The 26902-nt window shown below is 31.9% G+C and overlaps 1 protein-coding gene across 2 annotated transcripts in view; it reads left to right on the forward strand.

Moving 5' to 3' along the window:
* The first annotated feature begins 1465 nt into the window (after nt 1–1465).
* LOC132701591 (carbonic anhydrase 2-like) overlaps nt 1466–26902 on the forward strand; it is a 38605-nt gene continuing 13168 nt past the window's right edge. For both annotated transcript variants that reach the window (XR_009618792.1, XM_060669665.1), the window contains exons 1-2: nt 1466–1728; nt 25524–25559. Coding sequence is in view for 1 of the 2 variants with exons in the window: in XM_060669665.1 (XP_060525648.1) it covers nt 1659–1728; nt 25524–25559 (106 nt within the window). In the remaining variant the exon portion in view is untranslated. The remainder of the gene's footprint in view (nt 1729–25523; nt 25560–26902) is intronic.

Here is a 26902-nt window from a genome sequence, read left to right on the forward strand (position 1 = left end):
GGCGTGAGTTTCTTATCTGCATTCACGATGTTGCGGTGGTACGTGGATGTTGTGCTTTTTTCATAGAACCTTCTCAATTCATCAACTCGTTCTTTGTGGACATCTTTTAGGTCTAGTACCCTTCTTCCTCCTTTCTTTCTTGGTAGATGGAATCTTTCTCTGGAGCTTTTGGGGTGGTGGTTATTATTATTATTATTATTATTATTATTATTATTGTTATTATTAATATTATTATTACTATTGTTATTATTATTATTATTCTTATTATTTGTGAATATTGTGCCTTGCCATTTGTTATTCTTGTCATGTATTTAATGATCAATAAAGTCTAAAGTCTAAAGTAAAGTGTTATTATTATTATTATTATTATACTGCCCAATCGTGGAAGACATTTCGAGCATTAAGTAAAGTGTAACTTAATTAAACAGTTCTTTTTTGTTTCGCGTTTTTGTTTTTATTTCGTAAATGTTTTTTCTGGGACTATTAGCAAAATTAATATTGCATTTTTAGTATTATCCCTAACGTAAAATACTGTTTAAATTGTTTTTCCAAATTTGCGGAATTCATTATTTTCTGTTGTTTAAATCTCGGATTTAATATTTTATATTTTCTCATTAAATTTTGTATTTACATGTAGAAAATGTTATTTGAAAGAATTATACTTAATTCGTCCCTGTAGACTTTTCACGTTCAAGTAATATTTATTTTCTTCTCAATCTTTTGTGGCATTTTCGCACGGTTTGAAAGTTTTCAGTATTTTTTTTTGTAAAAAGGGATATATCTCAAATAAATAATAAGTTTAGGTATAAGGAATGCTCAATAAAATTGAAAGAGAATTAATGGGAGTTATTAATGGAAGTGTAATATAGAGGCTGTTTAATTTGATTTTTTCACGAAAATTAATATTTTTCATTTTGACTCACTTTGTAGTGTAGGATAAATGACTGTATCACTTTATAAAATTTTTGGCATAATAAAATTACAGCTGTCGGAAACACCGTCAAAAACAAAGGGCATAAATCCATGGGGTATGAGTATTAAGATTAGTATCTACTAGTAAAATACTATACAGGGTGTTCCACGTAAAAAATATATGTTTGATTTTGATTTTTGATGTCACGTATAACTTTTGTTTTTAACATTTTCTCTAAAATAAATAATAAACGAGACATATTAGTTTGACACACTATTTGGACACCTTGTATTTTTAACAACGGTATTCTCCCTAGTAATAAATCTGTAAAACGTGTGAATTATCCAAAACTAAACCAAAACGGAAAACTGACGGAAATAATAAATTTAAATTTCAATCGCACCACGCGGACAAAAATTATCGATACTTTTTTAAATTATCTACGGCTATTATCGCAAATAACACAAACTAACACGGATAATGAGAAAAAAGCACGTAAAGCAGGTAAATTGCTACAAGCACACTCGTCGTTACTAAGAAAGGATGGACTGATTATCCCATTATTTATTGCTATTGGTGGTAGACATACACGCTCATATATACGTGTCTCTAGAGGTGGTTTGTGGAAGTGTAATCGCGTATGGTCTGAAGAGTGGACTTGGTCCGTTTTAAAATTGTTCCGAAAGTGGGCAAATCTGGACGATCCGCGGCAGTCGCCTGAAATCGAATTCACTCTTTGAGACAAATGGTGACTCGAATGCCGATTTTTGTCATCTTCGTGCCAATAACGCTGATTTTTATTTCACTAGATATTGGTGAGTAAAACGCATTTTTTTTAATGATAAAATTATTTTATTTTCAATGTTATAGCTTTATAGAACCTAATTAAACGTGCAGTTAATAATAGCTTATATATTTACGAGTTATGTTTCGAAAATTTTACTACAAATTTTTAATCACAGATTTAATATTATACAACATTAAATTAAATTGCAAAATTTGCTATTTTAAGATTTCCTATTAAACCAATAACGTCCTATAACAGAATGTACAGAGTGGCACATTTATTATAGGATGATACTTTTTTTAAAGAAACAGTGAAAAATATCAAAAGTTGTGTGAATTTAACCTGAAGGCACCCATTTCGGCTATCTAAATAAATGCAGATTTGGAGATTTGGTTCACATTTTTTAAGATACTCAAGTAAGATTTAAATTTTAAACACAGCTTATTGCGAAGTTGATGTGGCATGATATTGTTATGGTAAAATATGATCAATTCGATAGTGAAATACACGAATTTAAATTCTTCAGTAAAATAAAAAACACTAACACAAAGGAATAATTATTTTATTTTAGGAAAACAATATTTTTTAGTTTAATTTCTGGACCTTGTTTTATTAACTTCATTTTTTATTACTTCCCAAAAATAAAATTCAATTGATGTAGTATCAGGGAACCTCGGAGGCCATAGTAAAAATGACCCTTTGTTCTTATCCATAATGAAAAAACTAAAAATGGGCATTTTGGTCATGAAATTCAGAATAATAATATTCAGAATACCTTTTTCAAAAAACTGTTTCCGATGTCTCTAACTGAAAGCAAAATGTCAAAAATTGACGCTGTTTGGGGATTAGTTGAGTATCTTAAAAAATAGCAAATCTCCAACCTGTGTGACTGTGCAAAACTTTTAGCCTATTTATTTAAATAGGATTTCTTCATCTTAAATGCGATATACCTAATATCTAAAAGTTTTTGATACAATTTGTTCAATAATTTACATATTAAACTAATTTAAAAGCTTTGGTTTTAATGACTTAATTGACTGAATTGATTAATAAGATTCATCAGAAACTGTCAAAGTACTGTAAACAGTGGGCTCCATTTCGTCAGTGCTGCAATGTTTTTTTTCTGCTGTAGTCGTTTCCATTCCTAATATTTCTAAATTTACAACTTTTTAAAATAGGAAACGTTTTACGCAATCACCATTTTTTAAAACTCCAAATATAATAAAATTGTAAAAATAGAATGTTGCAATTTTAAAAAATGACTTTCAAGGACTTGTTCATTCAAATTTTTAATGTTATTTTCTGGCCAGTCGGTTTTTCTTTTTTTTGGTATGTCAATATATATTACATTATTACACATTATTATTACATTACAACTCCAAATATATAACAAACACTTTTAGTTCAAAAAATGTTTATATTTCTAACTGCGAACGTCATTTTTGACATAAAATTCAAAATTCCAGAAACAGTAAGTGTTATATGCAACATATATCTAGAATCTTCAGAAAAATTCAAAGAAAATACAAAAACCCTGAATGTATTAGAACACTATATTTTAAGTTCATGTGAATCCAAACAAATTCTGTTTCTATTTTTTTTTTAATTTTTACAGATTTTGGAGATAAGGTATCATCGCATAATAAGTCAACAGAGCATTGACAAAAAACTATTGGAAAAAATGGTCACAAATTGCTAAATTTGCTTATCCAAAAATGTATTTGTCCACAGGCCACTGTAATAATATTTGCAAAACTTTTGGATTCCCCCTGCTGTAACAGTTTTAATTAAGCTCTGAAGAAGTCAACAGGATAATTGGCGACGCAGGAATAATCCAGAAGCTTTGTAAATAGTGCTTTTGAGGTTATTCAAAAAACCGCGTTACTAATGAAAATGTGCATTTGTGTCATGTCCATTTAGACTGTTACGTACTCGCGTACTAAAATGTGTTGCTAGTTTTTAATTTACCCCATCACAATAATATCATTGTCACTAAATTTCTATGTACCTTTGCATTTATATATTTTAGCAATTCGCGTTCGAGGCTAATTGACAAGGTAAACAAAAATCATTTCAAAATTATGCAGATATCGCACAATTTCGGTACTTACATTATATGATAGGTCAAGTATTGCCGAATTCTTCCTAAATTAATATTTTTTTAATTAAATATTATAATGGAATCAAATACAGAAGTGTTTTTCCTGCATTCCTACATTGGAAACTTTATTGTAATAAATTTTATATAGGATGTTTAAAACAAAATATTAATATATATAATATATTAAACAAAATATTTATAAGTGAATTCTTCAAAAAATGCTTATTATTTTATATCATATTACTGCGACTATAAAATAAAACATTTATATATAATTAAAAAACGTGTTCTCCTTTAAATTTGCAGTCTTTATAACATTAAAAATAATGAACATTAAGATTATATTGTGTTACCAAGAGTTTAGTACCACTTTTTTTAAAATTAATTAGAAAAGCTAATAAAAAATTGACTAGTAACTAAACTGAGTTATAAAACAATCTAAATCGATCATTCGGAATTAGTTGAAAGTTTGTCATTTTGGAAAAGTTGCATTAAAATTAGAAAGCAATTACCGCGTCATATCCAAATTTTTGATGGAATCATAATTCTAAATAATATATAAATATTCAAGCTGTATTATTCAAAATATATAAATTTATATAATAAAAAATGTATTTTATTTGTACGCTTTTATGAAACATTTCATATAATTGAAAATATTTTTAAATTCTTTTGATTTTATGCAACTGCTATTAAAACGATTGTTTATACTTGTAATAAATAATGCATATATAGTACTTTGCCACATTATTTGCAGCACCCCGTATGTGAAATTGGGTGGAAAGTTTAAATGAGTAAAACGAAATCGAAACAGTCATAACTTTCTCCGATAGACATCAAACTATTATATCCAACAGCTCCACAATAGTTATTGCACTCCCGTAACGTGCACTTGCATAATTATGACATTTTTTTTGATAAATAAATTCACTATTTCGTGTGCAAAGTTCTGAGCCGTCTTGGGGCTGTAGCTTGACCGTTTCTCAATAATAAAAACGTAATCATGCATAAATTAAGTCGTCAGCTTCCTTATGCATGAGTAATTTCGAAAATTTTCGCTACTTTAGTCACGTGTTTGGGAGCCATCGCATTTTTAGCTGCGGAGGATATTTGACATTTGTCACTTATACTCCATGACTTGCTTATGAATAATCATTAGGATTTAAAGAATTTGAAAGATACGTTCAAGCCTTTCATATCGCCTAATGACAACTATAATTAACATAATTAAAGTTTGCTGCTTATCGCTTACAGAATAAATTTCAAATATGTACGAGGTGTGTTCAAAAAGTAAGGTTATTTTTTGTAATTGGGCGGGCTATATACATTCGATCTTCGATTTTATTTGTTATGTTGGTACACATGTCCCTGACATATGTTCACAGTGTGAGCCAGTTCGCACTTTTACTTTTTATTGTGAAACAGAAGCATTAGACGTGTTTTGTGTGATCAGCTATTTTCTGCTGTCAGAAAAAATGGATCAAAGAATTTTCATAAAATTTTGTGTAAAAAAAGGAATACTGTGCTGCGCAAGACTTGTAATGTTCACAACGTTTAGTAAAAAAAATGTTTATAAGTGGTACAAGCTGTTCCAAGATGGCCGAAAAGACGTCGATGACGAACTTCGCTCTGGACGCCCCAGCACGTTAATAGCTGATAAAAGCGTTGAAGAACTGAAACAAATGGTCTTGACAAATAGTGAATCACCATTAGAGAAGTGGCTGAAGACGTTGGCCTGTGTCATGCAATTTTTTCTGAAGTTTTGGGCATGAAACGTGTGGCAGCAAAATTTGTTCGGAAACTTAATTTTGAACAAAAGGACCGTCGACGGAGTATCGCTCAGGAGCTGTTCAACGATGTCAAAAAAGTCATAATTACTGACCAATCATGGGTATATGGTTATGACATTGAAACCTAATCCCAGTCCTACCAGTGGAAGAATCCAGAATCGCCAAGACCGAAAAAAAGCACGTCAAATTCGATCAAATGTCAAGGTTTTGCTTACTGTTTTTACCACAAGGTCGTAGGGTCAATAAAGAGTGTTACCTTGACGTTTTGGCCAAAAACAAAAAGACAATTATGCCTTAGCCACCATATTCACCGGATATGGCCCCTGTGACTTTTTCCTGTTCCCAAAACTCAAGAAACCCATGAAAGGAAAGAGGTTTGAGGAGATAAAGGAAAAATCGCTGGAAGAACTCAAGACTATACCAGGAAGTGTTTCGCGGATTGGAAAAAACGTTGGCACAAATATATTATATCTGACGGAGAGTACTTTGAAGGGGACAAAATTAATTTTGAGAAGCTAAATAAATACTTTTTGATAAAACTTAAAAGTCGCCTTACTTTTTGTGCACACCTCGTATATGTATTCATGCGGTTTTGTACATTGCAAGTGTAGTGCAAAGCATTCTCTCATGTATAGAGTGGTCGTAAATAGAATATGTTAAGGGAAAAAACTTATTTCTGTAGTCCAAGTTACATTGCGAATACAGCACACCGTTGTCAATTTTCATCGCAACATTTTTGCTTTACCCAATTTTTATGTTTAGTTCAGTAGCATATAGCTTTATTTGATTCAATACTCGATACCTAAATTTACGAGTTGTTCATAACAACAACACTTTTTTGTCCATTTTGAGGTTAGGTCACTTTTGTTTGTTCGGTCGGCGCCATGTAGAAATCGTTTTGCATATCAAGCATGAAGCAGAACGAAACATGAACCTCTTTTTGACTGACCAAACTCTCATCTCAATAGACGATATTACTATTTTGTTGGCGATATTTTTGACCGACTTTAAATACCTGCGTTGTCAATTAATAAACTCCGTGATATACTTTTGCGACTACGCTTTACGTATTCAAAACCTATATCAATCAGTACTAGTTAATAAAAGAAAAACTTGGTAAATGCTTATTTCCTAATTAATTATATAGATTACAATTTTAGATGGCGGAAATTTAAAAAAAATTGTTATGTACAATCTCTATGTATTCTCCATAAATTGACAGATTTTCTCGATTTTTAAATTCGCCATTGTTCAGTTTTTAATGTTAAAAATAGTGCTGCTCTTAAATTCATCTTTCAATTATTCACTAAAACAGTAAATGGTATTAAAAATCACAATCGTCGCACTCGCTTTTTGCACTTGCCCTTGTTTGAATTTCTTGAAGTCCATTTTAATATTAAGAAATCGAATATACCAAAAAAGAACAATTTTATTTTGAGGGACTTGCTCATTTACTTTCATTAATACCTCATTATAACTGCCCTTAAACACTGATACTGTTCAGTTTTATCATCTATTTTTCAAACAAATTAAAAACATGTTATTCTAATATTTCCATGTGTAATCCATTTAATATGTTTATTTATATGTATTTAAAATAACAGAAAATAGGATAGACCAGATTGAGCAGAATTAATGTACATGTCAAGGGACTCGATTTTTGGGAAACATTTTCGATTTTCAACAGATTCAAACTTTTATGCCCTTTTGAAAATTGCCGATAACTTATTCATTTATGAAAATTTCTAAGACGGATACAAACATTATCTCACTTTTCTGAGTTAAATGCAGTGGCGTACTTAGATTTTGTTTGCCAAAAAGAAGAGATTCATTATGGAAAAACATTTGTTACTTGATGCGTATGAAGATGTTATTGCTTGGTGAAGGTGAAAATACCAATCTAAAACTTAATTGTTTTTTATGTGGCAGTTTAATTTTTGTAACGCTGTGCAGGGTCCTTTCCTTGTAAAGCCTGACGCAAGCTTATGTACAATTATTACGTATTTTTAATTAGGGTATCAGACGATATGATCGGGGAAGGTGCTAAAAGCAGGGAAAATGGGTGATTCAACCTGGAGAAACGGTGATATATAAGGTATTATAGTATAGTACTATTTTACAAAACATTTCGTAAAAGGTACTCCGAATATTCATTTGATAAAATCGAGTTTAGATATGATGCTAATAAATTGGATTTGGCACATTATATTACTTCCCTCTTATAAAATATCACTCTTTATAAGATCGTTTTCATGTGAGGTTTATTTAAGTGGTAACACGATTCCTCTAAGTCTTAAAATTTTGCCTTCTACAACATTTAAAATGGCTTTTCAGTTGAACTGAAATTGCACCAGTGTTGTATACTTTTTATATACCGAATTAGTAAAAAGTACGGAAACGCTTAAATATCTCTTAAATGTTTTTAGATTTAGCCATGATATATATATATATATATATATATATATATATATATATATATATATATATATATATATATATATATATATATATATATATATATATATATATATATATATATATATATATATATATATATATATATATATATATATATTACATTTCAGAATGGGGATTTTTGAATACAAATAACTGATATGTTATCCGAATTATAAATATCATGGCTAAATCTAAAAACATTTAAGAGATATTTAAGCGTTTCCGTACTTTTTACTTATATATATATATATATATATATATATATATATATATATATATATATATATATATATATATATATATATATATATATATATATATATATATATATATATATATATATATATATATATATATATATATATATCAAACTGTAAAAACTTTATTTAACAGACGACTTAACGATAATGCTGCTGCAAATCAATTAGGTGATTTCGGTAAACATCTGACTTCTGTGAAAAGAGTAGTGTCAAACGATTTGTTAATGATTGAGTTAAATACGGGGTTTCAAATATCACAAAACACAAATCGGCAAGTACTTATGAATCCCAGCGATTAGAAATGAGTATATTGCGATAAGAAAATACAGTTTTGAGAATTATTTACTGTGATGAGACGTGGTTTTGGAAAAAAAAACACGATGTTGTCGAAACTGCTTTCGTAAAGTAAATAAATATATTTATAATACTTCTAATATTTTTAAGTTAACTGTTAAGTGAAGGAAGTCATAGCGACAAAGAACTGTATAATATTATATAAGAGTTATATTAGAGTGGATTGATACCAAGAGCATATCGAAAATTTTAAACCATAAATAGAAAATACTTTAGGTCCTAGTGTAGAACCCCTTGGAACTCCCTTTTTCAAATCCAATCCAATCTCGTTTAAAGAAATATTTAGTAGATTCCACGTATTCTATTGTTTGTCCCATTCATTTGCTGGTGTTTTCGAAAGGAACATTAACGTTTGTCTTCAAGACTGCAAAAAAGTCAATGAATTAACCTAATAAGATTTTGTGAGTTGGTATTTTTGATATTTTTGGAGTTATAAGAACTCATGTAATTGTAAAACAATATTTTCTTGTTCCTATCACTCAACATTTTTAAGATGTCATATTTATTGTTTTAAAAATAGGAACATCATTACATAACATTCTAAAAATTGAAATTGCTACGACGCTGGCATACATCTTGCATAAATTAACAGAATGTTAGCGGGGAATCCCCGAAAGCAAAATATAGTTTCTGTTCAGTTAAATTCCCTTTTAAAATGCAAAGACTTTGTACAAATATTCCAGATACGTCTTGCTATGTCTATTGTGGTCAAGAAATTTGGACGTAAAATTACACCCCCGTTTAAAAAACAATGCAACGCTTATTTTAAAGTAAAAATTGGTGATTAAGACATTGGAATATTGAGGGAGCCAGCAAATCGCCATTATGACTGCTATTTTTGCATGTCCAAAGTTCGTAGATATAATACTTAAAATTTTACATCTAGCCTTCGAAAGAAAAATTTACTGGCACAAGACCTTAAAATCTCATATTTCAGGAAGCGCGAGACAGGGGGTCACTTGTTTATAACTTGATACAGACTACAATTCTGAGCACTGGAGGCTCATCCAAGAGAAGCCTTAAAGCTGTTCTTTTGTACAACAGAAATGTTCTTGCTTCTGTACCTTTTGCTCATTTTGTGCAAATAAATGAATGCTACGAAAATCTGGAACTACCACTTGAGAAATTCAAACACAAGGACTATAGTAAGATGATTTGTGATGACTTAAAAATTGTGTTACTTCTACTAGGAGAGCAGTCAGCATATATGAAGTCCCTGTGTTTTGTGTAAGTGGGACAGTAGAAACAGACAGCAATATTGGGTGAAAAAGAACTGATTAAAAACGGTTAATTGAACTCCCGGAACAAAACATATTCTTCACGATATTCATGTTTATCAAAATAATAATTTACCTTGACACAGCTTCCTTCACAAAGGAAGGTGCTGTTGAAGCGAACCAAACCTATAACAAAGAAATAATACATACATATTACAACATTACATATTCGCCTTAAATACAATAATTGAAGGTAAACTTCAATTTACCTTCTGTAGAGAACGGTATAGAAGAGTGACTGGATACAAAGAAAAATAAAGAAAAGAAGAAAGAAAGAAGGCAGGGCTACAGGAAAAGAGAAAAATAGATATTTCTTTATTTAAGAAAAATGCTTCATTAATTATCAACGTGTCAAAAATTTGCATTTCATGTGTCTTCAGCCAATAGATTGGGTAAAATCATTTATTTTATATTTATTAAGTATAAACGCAATCTGATAGGAAAAGCACTTTTTGAAAAATTGTTTTTTATGAACAGGTATATTTAACAAATCTTGTCTACGAACATTTATGTTGTGAATACCCGTGCGATATGTTAATTTTCCATGAAGATAGGGAGGACTTTTTGACGTAATTATTTTGTAATACCGACTTACCGAATGTAAAGCACGTCGCTGAACCATAGAAAGCCATCCCAACTCTTGAAGCTTATAGGAAACTCTTTGCCTCCGGCGAATTTCGAGTATTAGCCTTATACAAGAATATTTGACTTTTTGTTTCCTTTTGAATGGGTTTATTTAAAGACGCTGACAATCACAAATTTTAAGAGATGTCCAAGTCAGAGTTTAGAAAGGGGCGTGTAAGTCTGGGTATCGTCGGCGTATAAATGACAATACTGAAGATAATTTACGAAGTTAAAAGTATATATACTTTAAAGGAGGGGCCGAAAATTCTTCCTTAAAGGAGGGGCCGAAAATTCTTCCTTGAGGGACTCCTATTCTAACATTAACTATATCTGAAGAGCAGCCATCGTAAACGACCCTCTGATACCTGTCGCCCAAAAATGACATTACTAGTGATCATCAAAACCAATATACCTTAAAATAGATATTAAGGAACTATGATAAATCATGTCAAAGGCTTTAGTGTAATCTAGCATAACTAGAACCCTACACTATTGTCATCTCGTGCTTTTACTACGTCGTCCATAAAATCAGTCAAAATCGTCACGCCTCTGAAAACCACTTCTACATCCAGATAGGGGATAATCTGATTGGATTTTAGATAGGGAAGAACTTTTAAGGGTACCGGTAATATTAAGATGGATCTTAAGTGGCTAAATTCCGTTGGATTGTTAGTTTTGGATATCTGGATAACGTTTGCAAGCTTCCAACTTTTGCGAAAATACGATTTTTGAACGCATCAGTTAACAAAATAAGTCGTGTAGGGAATTATAAAAGGGGAACAAGGGGTAATTAGAGTGGTATTTAACTTATTTGGAAGATTAATTAATAGAAGATCATGACTTTGTGAATACCATGAACGAATCTGAACAAGGTTTTCTAGGAAACAACAAATATCGAAATTACAAAGACATTGTAGAAAATATGTTAGAGAACTTTAGCGACGTGCAATATAAAACTACACTTTTTACACTAATATCTGAACTACTTTCCCGAAAATCTTGGTGCCGTGACTGAGGAGCGAAGTGAGAGGTTTCACCAAGATATAAAAGAAATGAAACGCAGATGTCAAGGTGATGGAACGTTGCAATGCAGATTACTGGCAATCTTGCCCTGAAATATACAAACGAAATTTTTCGGCTAAGAGGGAGGGATCTTCCAAGAATAAATGGACTATTGAAAATGCATATCAGATTGAAATTTAGGGGGTCTAAATTATACAGAATCAAATGTCAGATTGAAATGAACTTTCAAAAGTCTAAAGCAATATGAGAACTGTAATAAGTCGAGTGATTATAAATCAAACTTTTTTTTGCTTAGCTGGTATAAAATTGATTGTACAGATAGTTTTATTGTATTCATTAACTGAAAATAATTTATCTGTTGGAGCTCGGCGGAAGCGGACAAGCAACTGGATTCTTTAATTTTTGAATCACACGAAGTTTTTCTGAAGGTTGGATTCTCAGCTTCAACTAATAATGCGACAGTGAATCGCGGACTAATTTTTGTTTTTACAATCGTTACGATCAAAAAAGACCGTGTCAGATTTCGGACGGCATCTTAAGGAAACATCATGAGAAATGCTAAATTAGAAGTCGAGACCGGGAAAAATTAAACACAATTGCCTTATTACTACTAATTCGATGAGTTTATTACATTTCAACTAACAAGTTTTAAGTGGCAATTAAGCCATTACAAGTTATCCCAAATTAGGCGATTTAAATTGAGATCAAACCGGTCTGCTTTAATTTACGGTTCCTTTAACCATTCCGTCGCTAAATATTTTACAAAAAGTATGTTTGTTTCAAATGCGAGGTAGGAGTCGCGTGATAGAATCTATAAACTGCTCGAGGAAGGGGTTACTGCATATTCTCTTTGCTCAAATGAAGCCGGTATACTTCCAAAACGTAGAATCGATCAATCCGCTGGTGTTTACCTATACCATGTGAAAGGTTATAATGATAGTCTCCGATCAATCCCATATTTCATACTAAATTAGAGTCAGACAGCGGCGTTACTACAGGTAGTTTATTAAAATAATAAATACAATAGTTTGTAAATTCAAAAGTTGTAAAGATTATTGAAACGCACAATTTAAAATTATTTTACAGTATATAAGGTGGCTCAAAAAAGCATGACTATTGTCATAATATTAGTTGGCTATGACAAAACTATTGGCCAACAAGGCTATGATAAGATTAAAAAATGAACTGTTTTGCAATTTTTCACATAAATCCCCAAAAAAATAAATCTGCTGATGATAAGTCACAGGATCTAGGGGGACATCCATTGAATCCCCCTCTACCGATCCCTTTCTGTAGGTAACGATTATTTAAAAATTCTCAAACTTCTCGATGGTAATGCGGAGAAGCTCCATTCTTGCTGAAACCACATTTTTCGGATGTCGCTGTTATCAACATTCGGCACAAAGTTAAGTGGTTCCCGAAAAAAATATGGTCCAATAACTTTATAGTGTTTTATTCCACAACACACATTAAATGAGCAATGGTTTTGGTTTTGCACTTCCCGTACCCAGAATAGATTAACTGTCTCTAGCCGGTTTATTAGTAAAATATAAGTCCAAATCTTTTAGAAAGTTTATAGAGTTGGATTTTGTAGATGCCCATTTTGGTAGAGGTTCATAATTAAATTAGATATATTTATTTCCCTACTTTATAGCTTTATAGTCGAGGAAACGGTGACCAATGAAGAAGTATAAATAAGTACGCCATAAAAAGAGTTAAAGCTTCCACCGTAATAATACAAAATAATATTGATATTGAAGTTAGAAATTGAAAATATATTATGACATTCTGTTTAAATTACTAAATTATTAAAAAAATTACAGTCACCAAGAAAAACAATATTGCTTTCGAAAAATCGTCGGTGGGCGGGGTAAGCTCGAAGCAGTTTTATATTTTAAAAAGAAGGCGCTTCGCGGTTTCTTATCCTAGAGGAACGCATTGTTTTTCTATAGTATTCCTGCGGACCACTATGGAACTTTCGCAAAATCGATGTAATTTTAGCATGCATACACCCTGTACAAAGCATCTTTTAAGTCTCGCCGAATTTCAGAGTGACGGCAAACTTTCATAAATGTTGCAATTTGTACAAATAACAGGTATTTGTAATGTTTTTTTTTAATATCTCGCACACCCTGTATGATAGACGAAACCTGGAACTCTTTCGATGCAGCTTTCGATACTGTTTAAACCAAATTATTAATTTTCTTACAGCTTTTTATTAACGGCTAATAATATACTCACGAAAACGACAATTGAAAAAATGCCGCAAATAGAGGTTTTAGCCCCGGATCTCAAACATTTCCTGGTCCAACAATTTTTTCACTGGAGTAAATGGTTTTCGAGAAAATAATTTCTTTCTGAAACTATGCAGTCCGCCATAATAGTCAATGACGTCATCGCGTCTAAATTGGGCGCGAGAATTAGCGATTTTAATATGCATTTTTTCAAATATCCCGAGCAGCGTATGTGATACACGAAAATCGCAAATCCAAAAATTGTGGCTCTTCATGTGGTCTATAACCTGTTTAAACCGATTGATCATATTTTTTAAGAATTATGATTTGCGGTTAATAATTTATTCCCAAAAAGTACAATTTTCACTCTTTTTCACGATTTTTGTCCACAATTGAAAAACCCTATAATCGAAAAAAATGCCTAAAATAAAAGTCATAGCCCCGGATCTCCCGCATTTTCTGGTTCTAAAATTTTGCCGGGTTGAATAGTTTTTGAAAAAATCATGTTTTTCTGGAAGACAAAATAATCAAAGAAAATTTTTCAAAATTTAAAAATATATATTTGGTGAGATTTTATTACGCCCAATTTCTACTGTTTAGATGTGCGTAAGGACTTTTTCTTCCTTTTCAAATTTGAAGTCGATGACTACATATTTGAGACACTTACGACGTTTTAAAATATAGCATAGAACATTACGAACATCCTGTACAATATGTGAAAACCTTAAATACAAAAATTTTAGCTGTCCATACGGGCTATATTAAAATGTGAAAGAAACTGAGAACAGAATCACAGCCTTCTAGTTATGGTCAATTATTTTCAGTTTTTTTTTGCGACGCTGATAATTTCTGTGCCAATGGCGGTCACCTTGGACCTACCGTTACTGAGATATAAGTTTCGTTGCCAAGAGCGTCTACTTTCGAAAAATTCGATTTCATCGATTTCATCGATTTTTCGAAAGTAACAAGAAACCTATCCAGAATCGACCTAACACCTCTGCTATTTAGCTGCAATATATTAAAAAATTTTAAATTCTTCTTTAGGAATTTCGTAATTAAATTGGTCTCTATCATAACATTTTATGATAATATCTGTTTAATGCACCTCGATAGCGCATTATTTGGATTATATAGTGCATTTCAAATTTTTTCTTTTATTTTTCTTTGAACGACTTACTTTTGTAGAGTGGCAGTTACATCGAAATCAATATAATATACGAGTGATACCGCTATTACAAAGTTGTGAGGAACTTACCGATGCCGCTATGGTAACGATCTGGGCACCGGATGGTGAGATCTTAATCCAATTATGGTAGTAAAAACGCGCTGTTTGATGATCTTCACCGTTTACCGTTAACCGTTTCACTCGTTCGATTCAAAATAATGAATTCTTTAAATATAAAAAGCAGTAATGCGACACGAAACCGATAGAGACTGTTAGTAGTGCGAGAATTAAATTAAAGAAAACAAAAAAAAATCTAGATCTAAATTAATAATAATATTAAATAAATAAGAAAAAGATTTAAATCAAAACCCAACAATATCATTAATTATAACATATAATAGTTTTACGGCTTTAACACTAACATTCAACAAGTGTCTGCGGGCTCTACTGCAATCCTCATTGATAAATATTTTTCTATTTGGACCACGAAATTCCATTTCTAGTGAATTAAGAATACCTTTAGCTATCCGCTTTTCCATTAGAGGCTTGAAAGTAAAGAAAATAGGTTTGTGACTCTTTGGAGTAGTGAGTTTAGTTACTTTCAGTATCTTATGTTGGTCTAAAGGCAGGCCAATATTTATGAATAGTTTGGTTACATCTGCAGAATCTGAAGATCCCTCTTGACTTAGCCCCATAATGATTATATTATTCGATCTTAGTTCAGCTTCCTTTTTCTCAGTGATATCTTTTTTTATTAATTAGATTTCGTTCTGCATTTCAGCATCATGTTTTCAAAATTTTAACCTGTTATCTTCAATGGTTTAAAAAGGGTTTACTTCCGGACACTGTACGTATTTTTTTAATTATTAATTCGTTGTCTACAAACACACAATAATTTCTAGAAATCTGGAATTTTGGATCGCATTACTTCACAAAGCTTTGGTTAAAAAAAAAGAGAGCCAGGAAGAACTATGGAACTCAGAGAAAGCAGGTTTTAACATTAGGATTTGATGCATTTTCAGAATTTGAAACGTGAAATGATTATTAACGGTACAGACTTTCGCATGGAAGGTAACATTTATTATTTTGATTACATTAAGTATTCAAAAAGTTTTTATCGCATTGTTGATGTTAACGATATTAACATTTCAATATTTGCCTGCTTATCACTGCGCGATAAGTATTTCACAGTGCAGTGACATGAAAATGCCATTATTAATATTTACTTATACAAAATAATGTTTAAATCGGTTTACACGGGTTGTATTTGTCATTGGACAGATTTTTTTCTTCCCTTTTTTATGGTGGCTGGGTTTTTACTAGACACGTAAGCGCTCTTCTGAGCTAAGATATCTAATTAAATTAGAACAACAAATGTTTAGATTTTCGCAGTTATTTATTAGTTTATGACTATATTATTACGCTGTCCGGTGGGGGTTTTTTATTTTTATATTTACATACTACTACTACTGATGGTAATCTAATAAGCACTTTTTAATGCTTGCTGCTGAACGTAGCAAAGCGTTTGGCACCCAACCTTCTTTCGACTCACAGTGTAAATGTCTTTTTTCTCTTTCTTTATGGTGTCATGGGTGTCGAAACAAGTCTCGTCTAAATAACACATATATTCCATTCTACTAATCGTTGGCTGAATTTAATGCAACAACGCCTGTCAATATTTTTAAATCTAACTCCTATTGTGTGCAGAAACCGGAGCAATGTTTCATGGCGGCTAGTAAATATATATTTTCTTTTAATTTATATTGCGAGTGCCGGAATCTGCACACTATTCCTAAAGACTTTCATCATGCCTTTGTCACATCGTTATTTCCTTACCAGTGAATTATCATAAAACCGAAGTAATGTTGTGTGTGGAATGCCACTTAACTCCATTGTCCTCCCAATGGCAGCTTCCATGTTTCTTGACGTTTCAGGAATGTTATGGTAGATATTGACCGATGTCTTTTAATAGAGTTTTTTTTTTTTTTTAACGCGTAGAAACAGTATGTGCAATTGATCGATAGTAAAGGTAAAAATATTGAACAAATGAGGCTACTTTGGAATAATGGTTTCAAAAAACTTAGCAAAAAATTTGAATGTTGATTATTTGGTTTAAAATAAATAATTTGTCCTGGATCTGCGTATATACTACGCCATATGAAAAGGTTAAAGTATTTAAAAAAGGTGAACAGGATTTTTTCACTAATGAAAAAAAGTGTCAAATATCCAAGTACTATGCAGGTAATTTGGAATGCAACCAATTTGGAATATTCCAAAATAGCAGAACATGCTTTTTAGTCATAAGATAAATGAGAAATTGTTAAAAAAGTAACCAAACATTTATTAAAACATAAAATGGAGGCGATTACGAGGGCAGCGCCAAAATTTCCCGGCCTGAATATGAAAGAAACAAAGTAGAGTAACATTTTTTTATTATTTTTCAATATAATCCCCCTTAACTTCCAATACACTTATTACATCTCTTTATTAACTTAATCCCTTTAAAAAATTATTCTTTTGGTTTGTCTGCAAAATGAACTAAAATAGCTTCTTTTAACTCAACTTCGTCGTTAAACCACCGTCCACGTAAGTCCTTTTTCAAGTATCCAAACAAATAATAGTCGTTGGGGGCCATATGTGGACTGTAGGGAGGATGATCTATCTGTTGGAACCCACAGTCTAAAATGGCAGCTTGTGCAACACCAGCGTAATATTTACAATTGACAGTGGTATTAGTTTCTTTAAAATCTATCAAAAGAATTCCTTCACAATCCCAAAAGTTCGTGGCCATCACCTTTTTTGTTGACTGGCACACTCTGAATTTTCTTGTAGGTGCTACACCCTTACGACGCCACTCCATTGATTCTTTTTTCGATAGAGGGTCATAATAGAGAACCACAGTTTCATCTTCCGTCACAATAGTTTCTATCACAGGCTTCGGTTCCGACCCACAGAGTTCCAAAAAGACCGCGCACACTCGACACGGCGTTATTTTTGAATAGCCGAAAGGTTTTTAGGAACGCTTGTATCAGAAAGCTAAGTAATTTCTTCTGAGATTTCCTTGACCTTGAAACGTCGATCACGCAATACCACCTCTTCCACAAGCGCAACAATATCTTCCGTTATGACCTCCACTGGTCGACCAGTCTTGAATCATCGTCAAGGGACTCCTGCCCCATTCGAAAACGTTTTGCCCATTCTTTCACTACAGAATACGAAGGAGAACTTTGGCCTACACCATTCAACCTTTCTTTAATAATTTTGGGTGCTAACCCTTCTTTTGTCAAAAACTATACTCAATTTGCGTTATTTGCGACATTTTTTCGGACACGTCTTGTTAAAAATTCTGTCAATAAAAAACTGTTTGACGCAAGACTTCAATTTTATTTAGCAGCCTAGAAAGAAGACAAAGCTTTATCGTGATACTGGAGCAGCATCTATGTCAGGCCGGGAAATTTTAGCGCTAACCTCGGATTTATAGTCATATCCAGCACACTGACAGTGCACCCATTATGCCCGTGCATTTTCACTAAATTTTTCATTGCAGAAAAAAACTCTCTTCTGGCTCTCTGTTAATTCGAATTCCGGAGCAAGTTCTGTTTCTAGGACTTCTCATTTTTGCTTCCTTTTTCCTTTCTGGCCGCTTTCTGTTTTTTCGGCTTTCTTAATAGTCTGATTCAAAGTTAATTTCAATACGTTATTTGTTGTTTTTTACATTGCTGCCTCCTCATGTTCTCCTTTGTATGGATGACTGGAGACAATTGTTGATTTTCGAGCTCTATTGGAGTTTCGCTTCTTCGGTAATGATGACATTAATTGCTGTATTGGTGGAACATGCTGGACTCGTATTATTTCCTGTGCTGTAGATTGTTCCACTTCGGTTTCTGCCTCATAGCATAATTTTAAATCGCCTGACAATTCACTTTCATCAGCGGATATGACATTATTGTTTAATTGTTGAATTGTACAGTTTTGTAATTGTTCTTCCTGTTTCGCAGCAAGGTAATCGGCCTCGCTAAAAGCATGTCTGCCAAAAAGGTAGACCCTACCCTACTTTAAAATCGTTGGCTGCTCTTTCACCGGTTTGACACTTGCGAAACTCCTTTCCAAACAATTCGACAATATCATATTCAGTCAAAGGCCTATGTTTTCATGATGCTATATGCCTACCTCCTCACTGTAATATGACTTTAAAGGTCCCACAAATGATCTGTCCAAAGGCTGAACCTTGTGGATACAATAGTGGGTAGCAACACGTCATTATCTCTTGCCCCTTTCCTTTTCTTGTGTGCCTAAATTGCCCGTCAGAAACTAACAAGACGATCGACTTTTGAGATGGTTCTGAATATAATAAATAGCAAAAAAGTGTTTAAACCACTCTGTAGATAAATTAGTTAGAATACATTCAGACGGATATGCTCTATTTGTTGAACGTAGAGGTGTTTCCCTTATGAAAGTCTTTGTCATGTTTTTCTTTGGAAATTGGTGGTACAAATATACCAACTACCAATATCGGCTAGCTGCATTCTAATTAAATGGAGTTGGAATCTTATTTCTATCAGCTAATTGGTACTCTAATCTTCTTATATCCATTTGAGTGAATCCGTATAATTTGGGCTTCATTTTAAGCGAATATTCTCCCAAAAGAGATTCAAAGTGTTTATTAAAAACAGGTTTTCCCCCAACAAGTAGTTCAGTTGATGTGTCCTTTTCAGCAAGTAGTCTGAATAATGTGGTTCTTGGTTTCTTCATATTTTTTACTTCAATTACTTCATATCCTTCAAATTTCCCAATTAGCAACATGAAAAAACAAATGCTTTAGCTTATCGAAAAAATGAAATTAACAATTTAAGACAAAACCTTTTACTTACCTGAAGACACAACTAATGTTAATTTAAAAACAAACATCGAAGCGATGATTGTGGACTTAATTCCAGTAAAAAAGTTTTTGTCACGCCATAATTCACTTTTATAGTGCGCTTGTTCCTTACCATCATTCAAAATAACTACAAAGTCAGTTGTCCACTAAATATAGGCTAAACTAATAGTGTATACCATATTTAACGAGATGACTGAGTCTAGCTTCAATAACTTAGTATTTCAAATTACCAATGTATTCCGAATGAACTTCATTTCCTCTAAATATTATATACTTCATATAAAACGACACTTTCATTTTAATTCTTTGCTTCCCTCTACTGTGTCATAGAAATTTTCTTCAACACACGGTTTAAACATCACAAATAATGACTATAACACACCACTAATGACAAAGCGTTAATAGTATATTATGCAACAAGTGCGGTAAACGGCATTCGACTCACGAGTGTTTAATAAACGAGTAAGTAAAAAAGATTACCGAACGTGTTGCATACTATACTTTTTCTACGACCGTTAGTTTTGGGTCAATTTCTGTAAAACAACGTGAATACATTGAATGACATGACAGTCAGAATTGACAAACGTCAAAATTCAAATTGTGCCGTAATATCTCAGAAAATATCCGATTGAAATATCCCGGAAATGTCCGAAGTGGCCAGCTCGGATCTGTGGGAAACGAAACTTATGTGGTTAAGTGACGCTGTCCGCACATTAGATTAGTGTATATTTAGGTATTTTACAGAAGGAAGTAAAACAACGACTTTAAAATTTTGAAGGCGTCCACACTATTAAAATCAAAATACATCTCTGTACTGATAAACGCTTGTAAATCTGCTTTTTATTTGTTTATTGGGAACCTTCCTTTTATCGTATTCATCATATTGATAAATCCATGATTTTTATTATTTTAGGTTGTTTTAGGAGCACTATCCTTTTTTTACCAGCAATTTATTTAAAAAGAATTCTTGTACAAATCGCAATCTCGCAAATTCGATAAAAGCAATCAAAAACGTGGGAACTGGACCTTTTTGATAATGTGACGAATGGATTAGGTTTTACGTAAAAGTTTTTGATTTCAATGCCGTCGACACCCATTTCTTGTGTGCCTTTATCACTTGCGTAATACTGCTTTTTTTTTAAATTTTTGTTTACAACGAACGAACGCATGATTGAACTGCCATATTGTAGAAAAAAGTTTTGACACCAATTTAAGTAATTTCTTTGCCGTTAGGTCATTTCACGCACTGGCGGGTATGTTAATGACGTGTTCATAACGCAGGACACTTTTAGGCGCAATTTGGAAAAAGTAAACGTCCAAAAACTTTTGATAAAAATATATGTATATATAAAATTTTAAAAAACTGAAATTTTACTCTCCCACCCCTCAAGCAAATCTCAAAATTTGGAGATATTTAAAAAATGCCACATTTTACGGAATCATTATTTACCTCTAAAAACACCGAATGATTTTTTTTATTAAAGTCTAGTTTTTACCAACCTCAAAATAGGACCGCAAATGTTATTGTTATTTTTCCGTAAAAATTTAGCTGGTATGGCTTCCAATTTATTGCGACGGCATCTGGAAACGATTAAATACGATGCGTTACAGCACCTACACCTACAAATTTAAAGAGGAAAATATCATATAAATTGTTCATAGTTGCGGTGATCGTCATTTTCATCACTTTCTTTAGTAGTAATTTTATTGAAATAATTTAATTAAGTTTCACAGGGTCCGAAGAATATACGCCCTTAAAAATATGTTTTCTCAATTCCTACGATCTATATTTTTTGCTCTCGAAAATGTGGTAAGATACGAAAACAACTCAACTGTCAAAAAATTCGAAATTTTAGTGGCTTATTCAAATCAAACAGTGGCATATATCTCTTTTAAGGTGCCTCACGGCACTGGTCTTGGTGACTTTAATTTAGTTAAAGCCAAATTAGCACTCAATATTTTTTATAAGTATTTTTTTATTATTTAATATCTCTCATCTTGGAAACTTTGATCTGTTTAGTTATGCGAGAGAGTTATATATCATGTTTGAACCGTATTTCCATAGGCGTTTAAGATATTTTCGCTTCGTTGTTTGGACATTTTCTTTTCTTAACTTCCGATTTAATTGGTTAGGCTATCAGTTACACATGGATTCTGGGTTGTACATGAAGCCAGGTGAGAAATATGAGCTGAAGATGAAAGAACGTTTTGCGAGCTCTCTTCTTTTTAAGAGTCAAAGTAACATAAATAAGTTTGCAAGATATACAGATCATAGGTTTGACAGAAGTGCAAGTAAACTTATACATCGCGTTCAGGTAACGGTTGGCGTGAGTCGGCTTCCTGTATATATATATATATATATATATATATATATATATATATATATATATATATATATATATATATATATATATATATATATATATATATATATATATATATATACAGGAAGCCGACTCACACCAACCGTTACCTGAACGCCAACTCACATCACTACCCGTCACATTACAATCAGTGATCAAAACATTGATCACATGATCAGAAACACTGGCAGACGAGGACCACAAAGAGGAAGAAACAAAAGTTGTACAGCCGGACAGAATGGCTTCTCCGAGTACAATATGAAGAAAGCTCTAAGACCACGGCCCACTAAAACCCAAGAAAAAGAAGAAGAAGACAAACCTATAGCCAAAGCTATCCTGCCTTATGTCAAAGGAACAACAGACAAAATAAGCAGAGTCCTTAAGAAAAACAAAATAGCAACAACCTTCAATTCAGACAAGAAAATTGCCAATGTAATTCAATCAGCAAAAACAAATATATATATATATATATATATATATATATATATATATATATATATATATATATATATATATATATATATATATATATATATATATATATATATATATATATATATATATATATATATATATATATATTCCCTGCAGAAAATTTAGTCTACCTCTATTCAAAATAATTTTCTGATTTGCATTTTTTCGTCATGGAACTTTTCCTTCTGTTGGTATATTGTTCTATTCATATATATATATATATATATATATATATATATATATATATATATATATATATATATATATATATATATATATATATATATATATATATATATATATATATATATATATAGTAGTATAGTATAGTATAGTATAGTAGTTAAATTTAAAATAACAGTTACCTTCCTGCAGTTGTTGAAGATGGTTAGTGTTTCTGGATATGAATAGAACAATATACCAACAGAAGGAAAAGAAACTGTAATCAATGAAGATGAAAAGATTGCCATGAAAAAAGTCATACACCACTTTTACTTAAAAAAAAGAATTTCCATGACGAGAAAATGCAAATCAGAAAATTATTTTGAATAGAGGAAGACTAAATTTTCTGCAGGGAAAACAGGGATAACAAAAATCGACAATACAGTTTGGAAAGTTAAGTACACGAAAGAACAGTCAGACTATATCACACACAAGATTAGATAACAAATTAGAGAACACAAAAGAGGAAACGACGGGGGAAATAAACAATCACATAAAAAAAGTGTCAACGAAGCAGCAGAAGAAGTCTTGGGTGTTGAACGGCAGAAGAGGAAAAGTACTAAGCTACGGTGGGAAAAAGAAGTAGAAAATTTAGTACAAAATAAGAAGAAGCTGTACAAGGAATGACTGGCAGCAAGGACCCAAGAGGACTGCTAGTGGTATTTAGAACAAAAAAGACACACAAGGAGAGTAATATTGACGAAAAAAAGGACACTGTGGGACAAGAAATGTTAAGAAATTGATAGCTATATAGGAGGTCGAATAGCAACTGGGTCTATTCGATCCACAAGAAAGGTACAGTAATCGGAGACCAGATAGAAGAAGAGTATAGACCAAACGAAGAGGAAGAACAATCTGGTTTCCGCGCATGGGTATACTGTGTAGATAATGCATTCTATATAAGGAAAATAATAGAGAAATATCTGAGCACCAACAGGGAAGTTTATCTAATGTTTATCGATCTCCAAAACTCTGATGGCTGTGGCAGGCCTTAGAACATACAAATATAAATCACACCCTTATTAAATCAGCAAAAAATCTGTACCACCAATCAATATCAAGAATTAAAATTCGGAAAAAATTATCGAGGGAATTTGAAGTCACAAAATAATCTCGCTCACGTTGTTTAAAATATAATTTATGTTCTTCGAAAAAAAAATATTAAGCTATGGGAAAAGAACTTCCAGAACCAGTTTATTTTAATTTTTATTGTTTTTAAGAAACTCCCACAGGCTATTGTAATACTTTTTACAAAACTTCCTGCGTCGGTTTTTGCCGAGTCGAAGTTGCTTGACTGAAACTGCACCGCCAAGCTCTGAAGAAGCAAACAGGATGATTGGCGAAACATCAGCAAGTTCGACTCAGCAAAAACCGACGCAGGAGGAATCCAGAAGTTTTGTAAAAACTAGCACTTCATTTATACACACTTCGTGGATGATTAGGTGTTACTAACCAACGATAAGGACGATATGTCATATATATGACTGGAAAAATGGGAACTAGTTCAAATACAGATAAAACCAAAAACCTACCCACAGGCGCTGATCCGGAGCTTGTAGAATTTAATCGTAAGATATGTGCAAGAAGTTTTTCTTTGGGCCCTAATTACATTGTATCACGATTTGCATAATTTTGCCCCAATCACTGCTGAAAGGGCTTCATCATTCCTTAATTTTGAGTAGCTAGATTTTTGTTCCTTGAAAGTCTTGCAGTACCATTCAACTACGGACGGTCTATTAATTATATCTTTGAAAATTATTGATACTTGAATATTTCCTAGTATTCTAAAATTCATTTGCACAGCATCAATTAACTCCTCTAACAGGTTACTTCGTAAGTTTTAAATATTTTGGAACATTCACTGCTTTCACTAAATTTACTCTTACGTATACCATGCCGTCAACGGAAATGTGTTTTTCGGGAAAAATATTTTTAATTAAAGTTATTTCGAATATACATTTATCTTTTTTTGTTGCAAAAAATTTTAACCTTATTTTCTGTGACTTTGGAATCGAAACTGCTTTTGTAGATTTATTTATTATATCAAAAAGTTCCTCGTGTTTCATAACTCCACCATTATCTAAAAGTTCAAAAAGCCCAATGATTTTTAAAATTTCATATTATTTTTAATTTTTATTAAGTAATTGAAAAAAGTTGCAAATCTTTATAGCTGGTTCTTAGAAAAGCGATTAAAAATACCTATAAGATAAAAACTTCAGGAGAGCTGCATTTTCAACTTAAGAAAGGTATGAAATTCTCGTATGTAAAACAAACTCTCTTACATTGAAATTAATGCATTTTTATTTAAATACGTAATCAAGATGTTTGACACTATTTTATAAAGTATGTTTATAGCGAAAAATAAATATCATTAGAAGAAACAGAACCCACAGATGCATGAAACAATCTGAGAAGGAAGACCACATTTTTTTTATATACCTTTTTCTGAACCGCTACTCCCTTTTTTTCACACACTATAAACGACTTATTAAATTATATAAAGTTTTTCTTCACACGTTTCAAATTTTCTGTAGTATGGTTGATTAGTTTTGGTTTTGTTCAATATAAATCGGCATAACAACTTTTTTTTTTCATTACAGGTTATTGTCAAGATTTTGGATATGAGGGTTCGGAAGGTAAGTTAAAGTAAATAAATATTTCCCGTAAAATATGTGAAAATGCTAAAGATATAGATGAGGGAGAGGGAGAGATTCGGTATTAGGAAAATATTGATATGATTTTATAACTAATGAAGAATTAGTTTTGGTTAGTATGGTTTTCATTACAAATCTTAGAATCGTAATCGAATCATAAATATAATAGTTTTAAGTCATAACAAGTTAAATATTATTATGCTAGTTCTGGTTAGTTTTACGAGTTCCATTAAAAATTTTGATTCAAATATAATAATTGTATTCTTCCGTCCTACCAAATTAATGAAAAATGAATAAAACTTTGAGCGATTTGTTTTGTACTTTTTTTTTAGGCACCTATGACTACTTGGAAATCTCCATTGGATCTAAATGTAATTATTGTATTGTAATAACCAAATTGATAAAAGAATAAAACAGTTTTGTAACAACTGAACTTTAACAATTTATTACTGAAATAAGAGGGGCTACTTTTTACTTTATTTCGGTACCCCGTGGCTCACTCTAGCGGGGCAGTACGTATCTACGTCAATGAGAGCTTCTGTTTTACGGTTAATTCGCCTATTGGCACTGGGGAGTTATGTGAAATTAATCTGATATCCATTTTTAACAGTTCGAGTAAGTAATTGCGCAAGGCAATAATATATGGGGAATAGTGGAAAATATGTATTTCATTTTGCATTGTCACACAATTTATAAAAAATACTGCGATTTTTGCGGTTAAAACTTTCCAGATTACATAAAGTAATTTCCGTGTTCGGTATATCATCAAATATTTTACACATCCTCTTTCTTTTAATTAAATTCGTAATTACATTTCCAGGCGAGGAACGTATTGTACGTGAGAAATTAGCAATTGTTTAAAGGATAAGTACCGGTGTTTATCGACATGGTTTAATGTTCTAAAAGCTTACAGTGCGGAACAATAAATTGGTCAAGAGCACGTATAAGGAGTATTTCTTCAACTTCAACTTATGTTTAGTGCAGGAATTCAGGAATTTGTGGATTGTGCTTTTCGGAGGACTCATTTTTATTGGATTCCAATGGTCCTTATAAGGATCTTAATTATAAAGTTCGCAGTCTAGGCGAGTTTAAGATTATCTCCATTTCATAGTTTGCAGTCAATCCCCATTAAAGAATAGAGATTATTTTCTATACTTTATGATACCACCTGAAACTGACCGAATGATTCAGATGTCCTTAAACTATTGTGAGGTATATGAGAGTAAAATAGTTATGCTCAAGAAATCCAATTATGGCGATAGATTTGGGAAAGGAAACACAATCAAAGTAGCAGGCCTTTTCGATCAAGCCTATCTGAAGCATAT

Source organism: Cylas formicarius, unplaced genomic scaffold (genome assembly GCF_029955315.1).
Source record: "Cylas formicarius isolate icCylForm1 unplaced genomic scaffold, icCylForm1.1 PGA_scaffold_4__25_contigs__length_36172078, whole genome shotgun sequence".
NCBI classification, from domain to species: Eukaryota; Metazoa; Arthropoda; class Insecta; order Coleoptera; family Brentidae; genus Cylas; species Cylas formicarius.